The sequence below is a fragment of the Corapipo altera genome, unplaced genomic scaffold, assembly GCF_003945725.1.
Source record: "Corapipo altera isolate COAL_440 unplaced genomic scaffold, ASM394572v1 0, whole genome shotgun sequence".
Lineage (NCBI taxonomy): Eukaryota > Metazoa > Chordata > Aves > Passeriformes > Pipridae > Corapipo > Corapipo altera.
Window position 1 is genome coordinate 71,465,183 of NW_020884872.1, and position 20,374 is coordinate 71,485,556.

At 37.4% G+C, this 20,374-nt stretch overlaps 1 protein-coding gene across 5 annotated transcripts in view; it reads right to left on the reverse strand.

Annotated features, from left to right (window-relative positions):
* WASF3 (WAS protein family member 3) overlaps window positions 1-20,374 on the reverse strand; it is a 68,077-nt gene that overhangs the window by 23,268 nt on the left and 24,435 nt on the right. For 3 of the 5 annotated variants that reach the window (XM_027652012.1, XM_027651975.1, XM_027651984.1), the window contains exon 3: window positions 2,456-2,598. In XM_027652012.1, coding sequence (XP_027507813.1) covers window positions 2,456-2,588 — 133 coding nt within the window. In that variant the 5' untranslated portion in view covers window positions 2,589-2,598. Of the gene's footprint in view, window positions 1-2,455; window positions 2,599-2,700; window positions 3,034-6,225; window positions 6,311-20,374 lie in introns of those variants that run through there. The other 2 variants (XM_027651993.1, XM_027652002.1) reach the window with 2 other exon arrangements.

Consider the following 20,374-nt stretch of genomic DNA (forward strand, 5'->3'; position numbering starts at 1 on the left):
TGCTCCAAGCCAGCTGGCTGGAAATGAACCCTAATCTGAAAACATAATAGAAAAAAAGCTCTCCTGAGAGCACATTCCCATTGGATAGGAACTTGTTCATGTCTCCTGAAAAGAGCAAAGGCAGAAGTAAGCCAAATTTGTATGCAACAGCACAGACCTGCCAGTTTTTAAAATCCACACTGAACTCACAGTGCAACATTAAAAAAAACAGTGTGACTGTGAGATAGACCTGTACTTGCTCTCTTTATGCCTCAAGCTGTGGGAACACCAACAAGCTCTGATGCTGTCAGCAGGACATACTGCTTCAGCTCCAGCACAGCTTTTTTCTATGATCATTTCCTTGCTCCCACTTGGCCTGAAACACAGGCAAAACAAACACTGCCTGCAGAAAAAACTGCAAACATAACAGATTTTAGACTGTGGCTGAGGTTGGTGGTACTTTTCACTCATTAAATACCATGTATTCATCTATTAAAACAAAGGACATATAATTTATATGCACAGATCTTTAACTCAACACTAATAGAACTTTAGGGCCTATCTACAAACACTTCTGATGACCCGACAGATCCAGTAAGGGAAAACTTCAGAATATGGATATAAGTAGCCAGTTCCTCAGCAACAATCATAAGAGGATCTGAACACACAATGTAACAGACACATCAGCCCCAAAATCAAATCTGGATAAATGAAAGCTAGACATTCCTAGCAAGTCAGACAAGTGTATTATCCACACTTGGGCAATCATTGTGCAGTACCAAAATGAGGTCTTATCAGGTATCCTTTCATGTAATTAAGAGCAGTAGCCATTCTTCTCACTTTTCTGAAACGTACGGATGTCAACACCAAGCAAATGCCTAAGAAAACAGTAAAGGAAACAATGACAATGCAAACACAAATTAACCATAAATAACATTAGCCACTAAATTGGCAGTTACTGCTCGAGAAAGATCAGAGAATCACTTGGAAACTCCTCTGAAAATAACGATGTTTAGCAACAATCAAAATTGTATAAATTCTTAGGGAAATCATGATGAAACAGAAAAAGTCTGGTTTGAATATGATCTGAAGTCCTCAACACTCAACCTTAAAAAACCCGCAACATACCCTAACTTACATATCCAAAGTAGAAATAACAATGATCAGCAATATAAAATAGTTTCTATTAAAAAAGTACTAACAGATCAGGACACTCCAACCTGGAAAGGTTATCACTAGTAGAACACGATAAAGAATTAATAAAATCACAAATTTTTATGGAAATACACAAGATGAAATCACCTTTCATTATTTTTCATTTTACCAGAGTAAGAAGGTATCAAAAGAAAGAAATAGATCAACTTCTACTGAGGGACATTTTGTCACAGGTCATCCGACAAGAAAAAAGCACAATCCCTATTTCAACAACTCTAAGTAATGCCACAGATGATACTTTTACAAATGCTTGTTACATAGGATGATTCAGATGGACCTCCAGTTCAGAAAAATCCCTAAATCACTGACTACTGGAAACAGGAAATGCTGTGTTTCTTGTTCTCTTCCCCTAAGCGCAGGCTCTTTCCTATCCTCCCAAACTGAACACCAGACTTAGTGGTACCCATAGTCTAAGCTCCATGCAGACTCTTATATTCTTAAACCACTTCCATTTACAAACTGAAGCAACTGATGAAGCAGTAATTTCTTTTCAAGAACCAGAGTTATTAGCACAAACAACAGCTGCTGATTGTTAAACACACTCTAAAAAAAAAAAAACCAACTCTTCCCTCTTTAATTAAAAATATTGTTCATCCTGCAAACACTCCAGTCATGCTTCTAGAATTGCTAGTGCTGGTGTCACCTGACAGGTGTAGTGTGTAGGCTCCTCTGTATGGAGCTGATGCTAGCTTGCCTCAACAGGAGCCTACAGGCTTGTTCAGCAAGTGCCATTTTTTCAATGTGTTTAATTTCATTCATATGAATTCACCAGACACATATATAAAAGAGAAGGTTTAAGAAATAAAAGCACATTAAGAAAAACTAAAATTTCAGTCAAATGTGTCATTTAATGCCAAGAAGCAGAAGCGTTTGCTAGTTTCATCTTTCAGAATCAAAAGGCAAGAATAACTCAAGTGCTAGTCTTGTTTTTCGCACTAATTTCTCTCGGCTTAGAAAAATTTCTGATTTTTCTATGCTGTAGGTTTTTGTTGGTTTGGGTTTGTTTTGGTTACCTCCTCCCCCATGGTGGTTTTTCGCTTGTTTGGTTTTTGGAATGTTTTTCTGGAGGAGAGGGTTGGGTTTTTCTCTTCTTTAACAAACTTCAAAATATATAATAACATAAAAGCAATGAAATAGAATATTATTGCAATACATTAGTGGTATTGCAATTTTTCTATTTAAAACAAGCCATCTTAAAGCCTTTCATCTCTTCAGTTTTTCATCAGGAATCAAATACTTGCAGGAAGTTACAGATACTTACTTAAGCTGCTTAGCTGGCGTATGATAGCAGCAAGGGTACTATTTGTTACGCATTCCAGTTCACTTGTAATTCCCTCTGGCAGAGCTCCTCGGCAGAGATGCCGTGGTTCAATGTTCCTTTTCACCAAAGGCATGGCTCACAACCTGGAATTTACAAACAAATATGTATGATATTTACAAAAATGAAATTAAGAGCTATGAATCAGTGTAGCATACATTCAGGTTTTTTCTACAAAAAATACTCACCTTTCTTCTTCTAATGCACTTGCCTCAGCCTTCCTATGGAATTCCTACCAAGGCACTGGAGTTGTGCACTCAAGCCAGAACATGACAAAAGCACTGCAGATCAGCAGAGGATACAGGGCACATGGATAATCTATGTTTTTTGCCTTAGACTTGGTGTAAGATTTACTGTACACACAGACTTGTGCTGCAGTACAAGAATTACTGGACTTCAGGGCACATTTGCATTTATAAAAAACTGGCAGTCCCCACAGGAGTGGCAGGAAAGATCGCTGTCTGGAGCAAGCTGGCTTGCTGCCTGGGCAAGCTGGCCACCAACAGACTGACTGTGCATTACAGCCCTCTGACTACGTCAGACCCTGACCCATTCCCGCTCAGACAGCGTTCAGTAAAAATAATAAATTCATCTGACACATAAAGGCAAGTGCCTCTCAAAATTAGGCTGAGCGAGAACAAAGAAGAAGCTGGTTTTCCACAGGTGGTGTGAATGACACTCTGAATGGGGCATGGGCACACTGAACAGCTTTTGGCAACATGCCAGATGCAGAAAGACATATGCTAGATAACTAAAGTTGTCAGAACTTTCTTGGGAAAAAAAAAAAAGACTAGGATGGGCAAGACAAGTACAAAAAAAGATATGAAAGCATCACAAAAGGGCACAATGGCACAGAAAACATTATCCTGCAGAGACCAGCTTTGAGAGCAAGGATGCCCAAGTAGGAGAGAATTCCCCAAAAAGGGAAGCATATGCTACAAAAGTGTCTCAACAAGTTTTCTTTAAAATGACATTAACACAATTATGAGTCAATTTGATTACGTTTTTTTTTTAAACACAAGCAACTCAATGTCCCATGTACTTCCTATGAATAATATTCTGTTTAAGGACCATGTGGCACCAAAATTTTATGGAATGAGAAGTTACAGTGTTACCAAGGACATAAGGTCATTTGGAAAAGACTTAATTGAAAATTTCTTTTTTACTGAACTAAAGCAACTAAAGTAGCGCTTCAATTTCTCTAATTAAAATCACATTACTAAATTAAAAATATCTTCTTGCTTTTCAAATGTTGCATAGTACTTTTTGTAATGACTTCACCCCAAAGGTTTAAAATATTTTATTCTCAGGAACATTTCCAAAAGCTTAATAACTTCAATGAACAAAAAGCAAATTATTTAAGTGTAAGACTATTTCATAACAGGTCAGGAAGGAAAAAGGTCATGACTTCTAAACAGTAGTGCTGAATTATATTTTACATCTCTTGATATGAGACAGTTTATTTGAGTACATCAGAATTTAAGGCCAGCTGAGTTTGCTAAATTTTTAACAACACATCAGAGGTAAGGGAGGAACAATTTTATATTTGACCAAAAAAAAAAACCAAAAAACAAGCAAACAAACAAACAAACAAAAAAAACCAAAAAAAAACCTTTCTCTTTTATGATTTTGTATTCCTCTACAAACAGATGCATTTCAAAATACTACTTAATATCCAACATAAACACATTTCAGAACTTCAACAAAAATAGATCAAAACTGGAAAGTCACTATTACCGAAGAGCAACATCTAGCAGCATCACACTGCAAATAGGCTAGTGCACTGTAGCAACTAAACAAAAATCACTAGGAGGAATTCTCTCACTCTTACATTTCACATAAAGCATAATTAGTAAGAAATACATTAATAGGAGCATAAATTAGCACTAAAGCAGCCAATTCCAAATCTCAGGATTATTTCAACTCACAAGCTACAAATTTTTGCTTTCTCTGTAACATGAACAGCACTGTCATATAAACTAAAGGTGTAAAAGACTCCCTACAAGTAGGACGATAGAATTCCTGAAATACTGATGAGTGATTTGACATCTCAAAAAATTATCTTTCTTTGAACTAATATTGATGTGCAATTCATCAGTAAAACTCTCTGGAGAACAAGGCAACCATTCTACTAGGTTTGGGGTTCGTGGGGGGTTAGTTTTGCAAGAGAATTACTGGGAATATGTTTTACTACATTTTTCATACTCTCATTTTTTTAACCCATTTTACTTAAATTTTTATACAAGAAGGCCACCAGACTAAAGCCTGGTTTCCCCCATGGTTTTCTGTCTAGCATTCTCAGAGCTGGCCCCACTCCTACCTTTTGCAGTTCACCCACCTTTTCCCACTAACCCACATGACACCCTGGGCCCAGTCAGAAGTTGGCTGCACAGTGCCCAGCTAATTGCTTGCTACCTCTCGAAACATGTACCACACTGAGTACAACCAGAATGCCTTTCACCAGGAGCTCTAATTTAAGTCCCTTCTCCACATATTTTTCTTCTTTGCCTATAAAAGCTAATTTGAAGAAAACATACAACCACTGTTTGAGCTTTTCGTTTTCTCATCAATTCTTTACAAAATGGTCCAATAGGTTCAGGAGCTACCAGGGGAGGTGAAAGACCAACCCAAGACATTTCTTTACAAGGCAGGCTAAACCACACAGCTGGGCTGACAGCAGTGGGAAATAAACAACTCTCATATTTGAATGCATGATTTAAATTACTACGTAGCTACCTCATTTCAATATGAGGTTTAATTCCACAAGGTAAACTGAACACTGATGAGTAAATATATGCAACAAATTAAGCAATCCATTACCTGTTCCTGATCAGAGGAAAAATAAAAAAACTCTGCAATTGCAAGAAGTTTCTTCTAATTTAAAATCTTTACCTATCTGAATCAAGCACTTACAGACCTATTCAGATACTAACTCATCAGTAAGTAAAAAGCCCTTGCACTAAAAAGCACTACCACCCTTTTCTTTACCATATACAACCAATAAACCTAATCTTTTGTAAAAAAAAATTCATGAGAAGTGAGGTTAAATTTATTTCAAAACCTAAGTAACAACAGTTTAAAAAAAGAAATCAAGACAAAATAAGACACTGAATTACAGGGTCTTCATGAGGTTCAGCCAGACAAAGGAGACTGTGTTACTAGGTGCAGAAAACAAGAATTTGCAATGGCAGTTCCACTGCCTTCCACATTCATCTTCCACCTATTTTGAGTCACATTCAGTCACAGTTTATTACTAGACAAGATACACATTGTGATGTCACTGTATTAAACACATTGGGATTCAGCAAATTATATTCAATTTTACAACACAGAGGTTAGTAACTTCCCTTCTGTCACGGTTTAACCCCAGCCAGCAACCAAGGCCCACACAGCCGTTCACTCACTCCCCCACCAGCTGGATCAGGGAGAGAATCAAAAAGATAGAAAACTCATGGGTTGGAATGAAGGGAAAGCAAAAGCCACGCACACAAGTAAAACAAGGAATTAATTCACTGCTTCCCACGGTCAGGCAGGTGTTCAGCCATCTCCAGGACAGCAGGGTCTCATCATGCATAATGGTGACTTAGGAAGACAAACACCATCACTGCAAACGTCCCCCTTTCCTCCTACTTCCCTTAGCTTTATATACTGAGCATGAGGTCATCTGGTCTGGAATACTATGGCTTTTTTAATATAATAAATAATAAACCCACACAGACCTAGCTGGTTGGGGGTCCATCAACCAAATCCATTTATTGGAAGCAAACAACGCCTTTTATATGCACTTCAAAGCAACACATGACCAATCACCATGGGGTATCTCACTGCCCATGTGCAAGGGAGTACATTCGGGACTTCATTTCCCAGGATGCCTCATCCAGAATCCCTAAAACACGCCTCCTACAGAATACCCCTTTGGTCAGCTGGGGTCACTTGTCCCAGCTGTGTCTCCTCCCAACCTCCCCATACACCCCCAACTTCCTCACCACCATGGCAGTACAAGAAGTAGAAAAGGCCTTGGATCTGTGTAAACCCTGCTCAGCTATATATTATCAACCCTCTGTTCGGCACAAATCCAAAACAGAGTCCTGTACTAGCCACTATGAAGAAAATGAACTCTACCCCAACCAAAACCAGCACACCTTCCATCTACAAATAAATGAAAAATCTAAGGCAAAAAAGTTATTATTTTCAAAAATTGTGTCAGTTCAGAAGATTGGTCCCCATCATAAGTTTATAATTATTTTCTTTTACACATTTTTGCCCAGCTAAGTATACAATGAAGCCAGAGACTTACAACTGGGATAAATAGGTCCAACTCCACTCCCTGTGCAGAGCCACCCATGTCTGACAGCTGGCTTTAAACCAGCAGGTGCATCTGGCACAAGAGATGAAGGATCTAGAAAGATGCTATATTGCATATGTACACCTGGCTGCAGTTGAAATGAGACATTAGCATCAGACCATAAAAATGGGAGGAGTCAAAAGGAGAAAGAAGAAAACTAAGATGGTGAAATGTCACTTAACATCTCACTAAATCCATGTGTGCCTCACTGGACGTAGATTGGATGCAACATCTAGCTGGACTGAACTCTGACTTGAGTACAAATGGACATCACTCTCAAAACTCTACAGGCTTCAGCAACTCTACTTCCACACACATGCTGAAAGGAAAGGGCATCGGAAGCTTCAATTAGCTTAGATCAACCCATTAAAATTCAGATTTTACACAGTCTCTCAGTACCCTCACCTCCCTTTTTCTTCTTTCTCCCCCCCTCTCCCAACAACTACTTGCATAACTGCCTTTTGTCTTAAAATTAGAAGGCACTTATCCCAGTAATTATTGCTGTAGAGGCAAGTGTGGTACAGAAGGACTTAATCAAAGCATTTTTGCTTTTCTTTCCCTGCAGTCATAGGAATACTCACAGGGTCAAGTCAGACCACCTTCCTCTGGACAACAGCTGTTAAACAGTACGCAAGAAATCTGACATTGCCTTGGCAAGTCAGATTTTTTAAAAATCATGTAGAAAGCAGCTGTACAGTAACAAACATGAAAGATGACAAACACAATGTACAATCTTTCCAAACAACAGCAGAGCATGCCTATTGTAAGAGACAAGCTGGGTTTTTCAAGTGTTTGAGCAACTGGCAAAAAACTCAAAGCACTAGCTGTTCCCCACACCTGCCTTTTGTCCTTTCACATCCCCAAAAAGGTACTGCAATTTACACTAGTGCTAAAAATATGCAGCTGAATTTCATGGTTTTTTTATATATTCACTAATACCACAAAACAAATGCCAATTCATTAAACAGACCCTTTACTTGTTAATGTTTACTTATTACATTTTCTCAAAGACACTGTTCAATCCATTTTTTAAGCCCTTCAGAGATTTCTTATATCCTCCAGTAAAATACCAGAAAGTTAAACGTTTTACCATGAAAAAGAGTTTTCTTTACATGAAAAAAAATACATGAATACATTCTATTATTTCAGAGAGCTTTAAAGTTTTTCATTTTCGAATCTCACAGACCTCTACAGAAAGAGAGCATACCACAATTCTCCTTCTACGGAGAAGAAAAACAAGAGATGGGTTGAATATGCAGCTTGTTATAAGTAATGTACCAGATGGGATTCCATTCAAACTTAAGCACCTAAATTTGTATGACTACATATATTTGAGCTCAGCAAAAGCCCAAAGAGCAACTAAATCACTGCATCTCTTGATAGATACAAAAATGACACAGTGAGCTCAAACACCTCGTGTAAGCTCTGCTATGCACACACCTTAATTTCAGTGTGTGAATCTAGAACTGCATTTCACCTCATAAAACCACAGAAATACTGCCAGTTTCCTCACCTGAAGCCACACAATCAAGTTTCAAGTTACTACATTCTAATCACAGTCTCCGTGTCTAGGGCATTTCAACATTTTAGATGTTTGCAGACAGCTAAGTTTTCCCATACCTAATGTCCTAAAACTCAATTCAACACACAATTCCCATCTCTGAATGGCATCCAATTTGGTATTATTGCTCATTTTCCTATTCAAGTTCATAATTTTGGATAGCCTACCATCATCCACCTTCACATTCATGTATGTGCTAAACAGGAATAGAAGGAAAAGCAGGAAGATCAAAGATCCCAAGCACTGGGTTTGGAGATGCTCTTCATCCCCATTTTCCAACATCCCCCAGTCACCGTTATCTCAGATCTCCCTGTTCTCCAAAGGCTCTTCATTCTTCTCAAGACACAAAAGGCAACAGGGATAAACTGCTATCCCTGTCATCCTAAGGGAAGAAAAGGAATGAATATGCCATTAACATATGTCCCCTTCAGTTTTTCCTTGTCCTAAATGACTGGGAACCTGATGTTTTGAACCTTTCCTACTTGCCATCAAGTACCGTCACTTACTACCTTATCAGGAATGACAAGTTAAAAACAAATAAACTGGAACTAGCATATAAACTAGAAGTTACTGAATTCAGGATCTAAAAGAGCAGATGAATGACATTAGACAGAAATTTTGTGGTTTTTTTTAAACTGGTTTCATTCTAACAAGAATTGGAATCCATATTTTGTATCCTGCAAAAAAAAATACAATAACTGATGGTTAAATATTTTATAACAGTGCTCCAATGACCCAGAATTATTTTATATTTATCAAAAGGCATCTAAACAAGAGTGATTTTTAATAGCATCTTCTAGTTATTCTAGTTCTATCAAGTATGCAATTCCTCTCTCAGCCACGTTACTATGTAACAAATACCAAAACAAAAGAATGCTTTAACAATTATGCCTTAAGTACCAACAACTTTACTTTTATTAGAGCTATCCCAATCTAAAGGAGTGTATTTTTTAGTTCATATACAAGTTTTTCAAGTTTTACATAATTTTTATGCAACTCTTCCCATTTTTACATGAGTTTGCTGACGCAAGGGCAGACTTTTGATACAAGTACGCACAAAGTCTAAGAGAATGCTATTTCCTGAGGATAACTAAAAATCAAGAACATTTCTTATCCACAGCAAACCACATCTTTCAACAAAACATGTAAAGTGAAACGCCTAGAAAACATGTGCCCCACTAAAATTTAATGTATAGCCAATTCTATTAATGCCATTTTCACAGATCTCCCTTCTGATTGCAAGATCTACGTGAAAGGAATGACAGTCAAGGCTGGAATGAAATCAGGGGTATTTTTTCTTTATAGCGTCAGATCACCACTTCTGATCTTCCCTCTCATCATACCAACTTAAGTATTAGCAATGATGAAATAAGCACAGAAATCCCTGAAGCTATTTTGTTTCTTTAATAGAACTTTTTAATGTCTGTTGCAATGAGCTATTTCTGAAGGTTCACCAACTTGGGCGGTTGTTTTGTTTTCTTTATTTGGCAGAGGTTTTGTCTGTGCTGAGATCTTCAGGGCAGATTTTATGGTCCAATGATGTTATGAAGGAAATCAAGACATTAAGCAATGACAAGAGAAAGGACAACAGGAGAAGGGAGATGTTGTTTAGTTTTATTTATTTACAACCTAAATAAACTTCATGGATATATATTTTCCCAGTCAACCCTCTACACCTTCAAAAAGCATGTAAAAGGTCGAACAACAGCTACTTCTTAACACAGTGGGCCTGCATCACAATAGTTTGTAGACCCATTAAAAGGTGAAGGTATTAATTCAGAAATTCCACGAATTAAAAAGCTGGGAGAGAAAAAAGCAAATTGATCTTCACAGTATTGAACATTTACAAGTACCTTAAATTTAGCTCTCATCAATATTTCACATTAACTCTAAACAAGCACAGAAGAGAGAACATTCACTAATACAGGAAAAAGGAGGTCCTGAGAATGATTTAACCTGAAATTAAGTAGCTATTCTTTCCCTGAGAGTACAGACTGTAATATGAGGTTTTCAAATACTATCAAAAACTTTGAAGTCAGAAATATGCCTTGTTTTCTCCAAAACTTCCGGGATGGGTATTTTGGGGGGCTTTTTACCTTCATTTTACAACCCCATCTTCGCATTGCTTGTAGTTCAAGATTATCTCTGTGCACCTGCCATTCTGTAAGTGTCAAAGGTCTCATTAACTTCTACTTAAGTACCTGTATCTACAGTTTACTGCCAAGCAAACAAGTCAGTGAACAAGACTGGGGGACCACTTCAACATTACTGCACTAACTTTTTCATCTCAATAGAAATTAAATATTACAAAGCTACAATCCCAAGAGTAACTTTTCCACTTCACAGTATTTTTCCCAGAAGCTTCTAAGGAAATAAAAATCTTATCATTATGAAGTACACACAGATTATGAAGTTTCATCTCCTGCTCCAAATAAGGGATCATATACGTGTCATCCAATAAATGGCTTCATCATTGTTAAAGGGAGAAATAAAGGTATTTCTCACTAATGAAGACAGTAACTGAAGTTACTGCACTGATTTATCTCCATTTCCAGGTATACAACTACAACATACCTAGGGAATACAGAATGAATTTCCTGTATTAAGTTTTCTCACTGTCCAAATTAATGCATTCTGCAATTTATACTCACAGAATTTCTTCCACTGCCCAATATGCAAAAATCTTTGCCAGTAAATTACATTGGATCTTTTAAGTTGTCATTTAAATCTTCATACTTTTTAAAGAGGCTTTATGGTTTTATAAAAATACAGGAAAACATATACACAGTATATTTTTCATGTTGATGTACTTTTTTAAAAAACACTAATATTTACTTTATTTCACCACTCTATTTCTTCACAAGATAAGCTTTCCTCAAAAAATCTATAAATATCCCTCACCTAGTTTTAAAGTCTCTTCTTTTTCTCATGCTTATCTTTCTCTGAAAACTGAGATCTGAAAGCTGGAGATCTTGAGTTTTGTCACTTTTCTCTGATTACTTTCTCACTTGGAATAACTTAAAGCACTACAGTAGTAGTAGTTTCAGGCTTTAAGTATCTCATTTTCAAATAGCCTTCCTGAATCTAATTTCAGATTTCCATTCCTTAAAACTCTCTTCATTGAAAGAAACACAAAACAATGGAAGAAAAACACTGTGGCCCCACTGAAGCTGTGTGTTAAGTTTTTTCTACAATTTCTTCTTCAGAAACACATTTTAATCTTCCTTGATATACCTAATGTTACTAAGATACCTGAAATCTACTGGAATTTCACAATTTTCGCAATACAATAGCTTGCTGTACTGAATCCAATCGCTTTGCCAGCATCGGATCCACCCACCCTTTTCTACTCATTCTGTATCAGAATACAGATGATCCAGGGCACCTTCACAGATGACTAGAGTCTTTCATTTCTAGTCCATAAGCTGTCCTTTCTCTAACCAAAATTTTGTTCACTAAGACAAAACACTAATTTACGCTTTCTCTCAAAACATATAAGGCTAAAGGGTACTAAAGAAATCCAACTGAGTAAACTGAAAGACATCCACACATGGTATACTTGTTGCTGTAAAAAAAAAAAATCAGGGTAAAAAAAAAGTACATGAAGAGCATGGACTGAAGAACTCTGGAAAAATACATATAGAAGTGTTTTCACAAATACGTATATCTGAACCTATTTTCTCTTCTGCCTTCTTTCCATATCCACACGAATAATCTAAGCACACACAATAATGAGACCTCACATTGTTTCTTTCTGCTGACCAAACAGTGACCAGTTTAAAGTATCAACAAAAGATGCCGACAAGTTAATCTCATTCTTAGCGTGATGGCTGCTCATCCTGCTCATAGTCCCTTCCAGATGGCTCGGTGTGAAAGGGATGGTGGGATGGGGAAGAAGGAATATTCCATGCTGTTCTGAACATCTGTTCCACTGCGTTCATACATTTGAAAAAAACCAACAAAAACCTTACTGCCCCTACCAATTTTACTATTTCAACCTAACATTACTATGCTAACACCAAATACAGTGTACATTACATGCATGCACATTGGAAAGGAAAAAAATGTCTTCTCAAGCCATATAAGAGCATTTGTTTAGTTTTTACTATCTTAAGAATGGACTTGTTTCAACCAGGAAGTACTTCTGCTGCACTGAAAACAGTCTTTCATATGAACTTTCTTGAAATCTGTATTATACTCCAAGAATTCATTATCGTCCCTTCTCCTATTCAAGCAAACAGAAATTAACTGAGTCACCACTTGTTTCCCTTCAGTTTTATTTGTCTGTACTGAAAAGATACACAGTATGCATTTGCTGGAGCTTGTTTAAATTTTATTTGACCTGTTTTGCACAGCAACTCAAAAAATATTTTCCTTGTGCATATGAAGAAATAGTGGCAGCCTTTGTTTTTTAAGCAGAGTTGAAAGAAATGAAAATATAAATACCTTAATACAGCATACAGTCTACCTCGCAAGTAACATTTACCCTTTAGAAATGCCACCTCTTGAAAAGAAGCACTCAGCCAGAACTAGAAGAAACTCGTCACGGAGTTAAGAGGAAGAAGCAGAGGAAGAAGTAGTGCTTTGTCCTACAGCACAGGAAAAAAGACTTAGATTGATCATCCCCCTCCTTTTTATCATCTTGACATGTGCAAACCATACAGCTGCTGAATTATTCTACTCTTTGTACTTTGAATAACCAATGATTACATACATGAAATTTTAGAAGTACTGAAACATTGACCGGAAAAGCAGCAGATTGTAAAATCTAATTTTGTTTTAAACTTTAGTACCCTAAATGGTAACATTCAGTGAGGAGTATGAACCAGATGAAGTAAAAAGGAACAAAATCACCAAGCAGCAGAGAGCTAGCTATAACACCAAGCTAATTAGGTCAGGAACAGCCCTCCACTAGCAGGTCAAAATGTTTCCAGATGTCATCTGGAAACAGGTTTGGATCTTAATCAGATGTGAGCAGAGTTTCTTACGTAGACAGAGCCACACAGTTCTCACTCTCCACAGCAAAACTCAGCAGCCCGGAGAGTTGAGAAAATGTCTACAAGCCACTATGTCAAAACCCAGAAGTATTCTAACATAGTAAGACCACAGGGTAATAAATAAAAAAATAATAATTAGAAAAAGAAAAAAAGAGAACTGCTATTTAATAAGCACTGTTACTTAATTAACAATCAACCATACCAGGACATTTCCTACCTGAAGGAAATTTCTTTCTTGTTCTCCACCCACCCATTCCAGGATTTTTGGACTGCAGTCCAAAATGCAACATTACAAACACAAATCCCTTCTTCATACATTTGACAATTAAAATAAGAAGGCAAAAAGTGGTTTTTCATTTCCCAATTTACAATAAACCACTGAGAAACTATTTTAAGTGTGACTCTTTCAATACAGTCTCTTGAATGATGGCATGAAACATATTGCAGTGCTTGCTTTAAATATGTTTGGGCTATTTGATGCACAGTTTTCTAAGAGTTTAGTTTGGTTATGGATAGTTACATTTTATGGAAAGTCACATTTTATCTACACTACAGAAATAGAAAAAATCTGTAACACAAGAATCATTACCATATAATTTTTTACACTACTTTAGACAATGCTGGAACAACTCGCAACAGAATACTGAAAGTCTGCAATTATAAACAAGCTTTTTCTTAACATTTTAAACTACAGTAAGGCACAAGAGCTCCTGAAGACCATTTAAACTGTATTTGTTCCAGCCTTCCTCCTTCACAAACAGTAAGTATTACCAGAAGCAAATGCCTTGATTATATAAAGAAAATCTAAGTTGCAGCTAGGCTTGCTGACTTACATTGATCCCATTTAACAGAGCCTTACTGGATTTAAAGTGCTCGAAATAACTGTCTGGGTCACAGTCCATGTGACAAAGGACACCTGGTAAGGTCTCAGGAGCCCTCCTGCAGGGAGAACATGCCATTCAGATCCTCAAATGACCTCAAGTTAAACCAGAAGGAAATTCAGTAATTTGTTTCTCAGAACTTCAATTAACCCTAAATTGGAGGGGAAAGTACAAAAGGGATAAAGGATCCCCTTCGTGTCCAGTAATATCCATTTTATGGCAACACAGTGTTCCCTATTTCCCATATCTAATATTTACCATTAAAATCCTTTTAGAACAGCATTTTTCAGATAGAAAAATTAATCTGTTCTTAAAACTCTTTTACTCCATAGCAGGTAATCTACAATGTCACAGGGAAGTGTTAAGATTCACGTAGTTCAGTTAATCCAAAATCTAAAATGTCTTCAGGTAGTGTCAGGTTTTCTTATGCTTCTTTTCCACACTAGAAATCCTCCAGATATCATACATGTATATACACACAAGTACAGTTCATGTACATATATTTTATGTATGCACATACACACACAGTTTATACACATTTTATAGAGAGCAATAACATAGGTCAAACAGCAAAGGAAAAGGACTTCATATCATGACAATTCAATATGAATCTTTCCCCACCTTAACTCCTAACATGCCTCCTCCACTCCTCACCAGGCAGGAGAGACTTTCCCACTGGGAAACGACTGCAATGACCCTTTATCAGGCTATCACACTGTATCACAATCCTTAAAATACCTTGCAGTCGAGCAACTTCAATGTCCACCTAAACAACCACACAGCAACAGCAGAAATTTCCTGGCATGTGTCAGGAAACACATGGACAGCCCATAAAGACTTAAATTATTACAAAATAAAGCAACATCCCTAGATTTCCTCAAGGTAAAGCTTCACACCCACACCATGAAATTTCAGCAGAAAACAGGATTTCCCAAATTTTCCTAGTTATGACACTACCACCAACACTTTGCTCCCCTTATATATCAGAAATCTGGAAACGGCAACTTGTCTATATGGGGGAAAAAACAGATTTATTTTGGGTGATTTTATGGAAAAATGGAACTAAATATTTTGTGAATCAACATTAAAAATTCCCAACTATTTTCATTCTGAGCCAAGTGCACCATCTGTTCCCACGAAATCCATCTTTTGGTAGCTACCATAGCTACAGAACTAAGTGCCATGCAATCAAGGATTGATGTACAAATGAAGAAAGATACTACAAGTGACAGAGAGTAACATTCAAGAGAGCAGTAAAAATTTAAAAAGTAAAAGAAAAACAACACATAAAACCAAACCACCACACAAAAAGTCATCAGAAAGCACAAACAGCCCTATTAAGCCTCCCCCTTCCACCCCCCCATCATTAATGCAATTTTTCGTGTTGTGGTTATTTTGCTCTGGGGCCTAAGGAGGAACAAGCTCTGGTCAGAGGTTTTCCCAGGGTGGGGGATGCATTTCATAGCTTTCCTACATGTATCTGCCTGCACATGGTAACCTGAGCACTAAGATGCTATTTCCCTCTTCCAGGTAATCTTCCTTGCTGTATTCCACACAGTTAAGATCTTCAAGTAAATCACAGAAACCATTCCTGTTTGATGCATGAGAAATTAGCAGTGTGTTGTTTTTCAGTTCATAAAATAAAATAGCAGCAGTTACAGATGGCACAGCAGAACATTCAGTTACCAGAAGTATAGGAGCTCCCTATACCCCAACAACTGAATCACGAGCACATAACAAGTAGGGTCCAGCACAAATCAAGATGGATCATACTCCTTTTCCTGGTCTTATCAATACTGAAGACATTTTTTTAAAACTAACTTACATGGGCAGTTATCTATTTATACCTTTCACCAAGAACAGAATCCAACAGAAATGAAACTGCAGTAAAAAAATAAATCAAATCTGAACACACTTGATATACATGTTACTAATACATGAGCACAATCAGACTGTAAGTAGCTAAATCTCCCCAAATAAAAACCATAATCTTCTCTTGGTGTTTCTGTCTCTTTTGTGACAGATCCTCTTTCTTACTAGGAACACAAATTCAGATACCAAAATTCTGCCCACCATTAACTTCCTAATAATTCAACATACAAGCCCGGTCTTAGATTGGTCTTTTTGCCATTGTTTTGTTTTAGAGTTTTGGTATTGTTTTGAGCTGGGCTTTTTTGGTTTTTTTGCTTGTTTCTATTTTTGTCTGGTTTGGTTTTGGTTGGGTTCAGGGTTTTTTGTTGTTTCATTGGGCATTTTTTTGGGGGGGTGGGGGTGTTAAATAAAGCTAAAATCAACGTCCAGTAGTAGTACAAGTAACATGCTTTGATACAGTAACATTGGCTTACAAAACCTTATTTGCAGCATTAAAGAGATTTCCTTGTTACACATACAGTAACTCCCATTGTGAGACAAATAAGCTACTACAAAACCATAGCGAGTCTCAGACAGAATTCAGCAGTTAGTCTTCTGTAAAAATCCCCTTTCAAGACTTGAAGGCTGGAAAGTTGTGTTCCATGAAAATTGGCATTGTATCAACACATCTCCATGGAGCTGGCCAGGCAGAAGTGCTCCAGAAACCAGCTCCAAGGAAAAAAGCATTCTTACCATGCATAAAAAAAAAAAATTCACTAAAAAGAGGCTTAAGCAACTTCTTCTCCTAGCTAAAATCATCAAATCTTAGCTGAGATTACTTGGGGATGCAGAGGTTACCAATGACAATACTAAATAATTTTTAAAGTCTGCTTCATTCCAGCATTTTAAATCTGTGCATTTAAATATCCTCTGCGGAACCTTTTGTAAACCAAGGCTTTCTGTTTTTCTTCACGACATACATGTATATACATCTTGAAAACGTAAATTTAGCTTTTCAAGTCTATGAAATTTCAGAACCAAACACTGAACGTTTGAAAGCATCATACTGATTTATACCTATGTCTATAACTCTCCTCTTTTAGTCAATGCCAAATGAGGGTGAATGCCAAGTGTGAGCCAGAAGGAAAATAGTATTACATATAATAAAAGCACAATTGATCAAAACATATGGAGTCCACAAGAAAGAGCAGCACCATCCATCAGAGGTTTTTCACTTGTGAACCCCTGGAGATGTTCAAAGACTTCAAAATGAGTCAGGAAAACAGTAACTAAGACTGCATTAGCAAGTTGTGTGGTCCAACAGGAGCAGACACCTGCAGAGCAGAATAGCTCATGATGATGATCCTGTGTCCATCTTGTGTACATTTTTTTCATAGGGAAGCAGGAATATTTGTCCCAAACTAGCATTCTCCCAGTCTCATGGCCCATCAGATGCTGAACACCATCATATATGCTCCTAGAGAGAACCTTTCGGTTTTAGGCTCCTCAGAAAGGAAAAGAGTTCATATATTCCACATCTGAAGAATCTGCATCATAAATATAATCCCGGATCTAAGCCAAACCTATAGCATAATGCATCCTAAAATGCCTGTTGTTTCAGCATGTTTGAATTCACTATGTAAAGTCTGAAAAAGAACAGTTATATATTGGTTTTAATTTTATGAGGACAAGGTGGAAGAAAAGAGGCAAATACTGCTTAAAAAACCCCCAATCATCTAAAGCTGAAAACCTGTCACACAGTATTTTTTAATTATGGCTCCCTCCAATATTTACCATTGATGGCTCCATGGGAAAGGAGGGAATAAAACAACACTATGTATAAGAGTCTTAGTTTCACTGGTCCTCTCCCTCCCCATAATGCACTCAGCCACCCAACACTTGCGGAAAGATTTCATCTTCCTCACTAACTGGCAGTCAAACACGTACCAAATTCCTGGCAATACAGCCAGTTAACGCCCACTGAAAGAGGAACAGACTGCCTAAACCTAGCAAGGTTGTAACTGCTAAGTTAGCATGAAAAAGCTTATTACAGTAAGGTTACCTAATACCTGTGTTCCTACAATATATGTACACCTAGACATTAAATTTACTCTCCAAACTTGAGAAAGGCAAGAAATAGTATTCTCAATAATAGGGTTGAGAGGCACAAAGCTACTTGATGATGGTGACCAGCACACAAGGCCTGTAGAAGGATCAGAAGTTGGACCTAGATCATATCAATACTTAGCAACAAATGCTTCAACCACAAGATGAGTTATGTTTCCATCTCAGACACAAACCCCAGTCATTGCCTTAGGATCCGCTCCACCTGAAGTTGTGCTTTTTAAGACAGCTGTAAGCCAACCACTCCTTGATTTAATTAAATGGATTCCTTCCCCCATTCCCTGTTTCAACATTTGTGCTATTATTGCTGCTGCTCCTGCCTGAGCTGGTTCTAGTGCTGGAATCAGACTGGAAGTCAGCAGAAACTTAATCCGGAAGAAAGAAGTCAAAGCAGTTTATGGAATTACTGCTGTTATATCTGAGAGCACACAAGTGATAGTGACTGCTTCAGCACAAAGAAAAAAAACAACAACAAAGGAATTCAAGCTAAACTCCCACTTCATACAGAAACATGACAGAGACATGCAAAATACCAATTACAATATTTAGCTGTGTAGGTGAACAGCAAGCTAAGCACAAGTGACTAGATAACAAGACCTGAAAGTGTAATTAAACTGCTTCCTACAAGAAATGGCATCAATATTGTCATATTAAAAGAATTTTAGTCTAGTCATACAATATCCTGAGTTGGAAGGGACCTATGAGGATAGCCAAATCCAACTCCTAACTCCACACAGGACGAACCAAAAGTTAAACTAGATACTTAAGAGTTGTCCAAATGCTTCTTGAACTTTGAAATGCTTGGGGGTCACAACCACTTCCCTGTGGAACTTGTTCCAAGTGCTTGACCACCACTCCCAGTGAAGAACGTTTTCCAAATATCCATTCTGAATTTCCCCTGATGCAGCTTTACGTCATTTCCTTGCATCCTGTCACTGGACACCAGACACAGACAAGATCAGCACCTCCCTCACAAGGAAGCTGTAGACAGCAGTAAGGTCACCCCTCAGTACCTCCCCCAAGCTTAAACCTAGTATGTCCAGCTGCTCCTCATAAAGTCATGCCCTCCAGTCCTAGTCCATCTTACTGGTAGGAACACAAACCTATGACACCAAAGAGCTCAGAGCTCTTGCAGTTTTCTGTCACCTTTTGCTGCCACATTTCCCAAAATCATGTAGAAGTCCCAGCAAACTCTGAGAAGGTCAACAAAAAATTCATGGAGTAGAAGAAAACAGATATTTCTTATATATTTATTCCTCAGGCTCAGAGAGGCATCTGTCATGTCCCAAGGACTTTACTATGACATCCCATGAATGCATTACAGATTCTGCTTACCTTGTTCGACACATAAGTAGTTTATGGTTCCATCATTTCCATCTCTTCCTGAAAAATATGCTTTTAGCAAATGCTAACCTCGTATACATTGATTTCTGTGGTTTGTTTACAAAAAGAAAAAAGCAGCATATACACATAAATATTTAAGGCCAAATTTATTTTAAAAGCATGAAATATTAAATATATATATGTTCTATAAATATACAGTATGCTGAAATAGGAGGGTGGATAGAAGACAAAGACAAAAATTGGTATTCTCGTCTCAGGAACAACAAGTCACCAATCTGATGAAAAGTGCCATCAAGAAAAGCAGACCCTTTCCTCCTCATAAATTGCAAAGATCCCTTTCTTCTTTTGCAGGAGAGTAAGATGGAATCAAGGACAAACCATTAAAAAAATTTAAGGAACCAGTCTCTATATTTTTTGGATCTAAAAAAAAAAATCTTAATTCTCACTATTCATAGAGAACAGAACATTTCTTTACTTGTTTACTACTACTTTAATCAGCAATCATAAAATAGTATGCAAGTAGATTACATGTTAAACTGATCAAATTCATATTTCTTAATTGCAGAGAAACACCCAACTACCAAAATTAGCCAAACACCTGAAGAGAAGTTGCTCAGTTTTACATTGAGAAGATGCCCTGTCCACATTTTAGAGACACAGGTCATTTTCTTCCTTTACAGACCTACTGACAGTGCTTCATCTGCTCTTTCACCTCTAGCACACCACTCTCTACTCCAGTTGCCAGTACAGCAAGGAAGA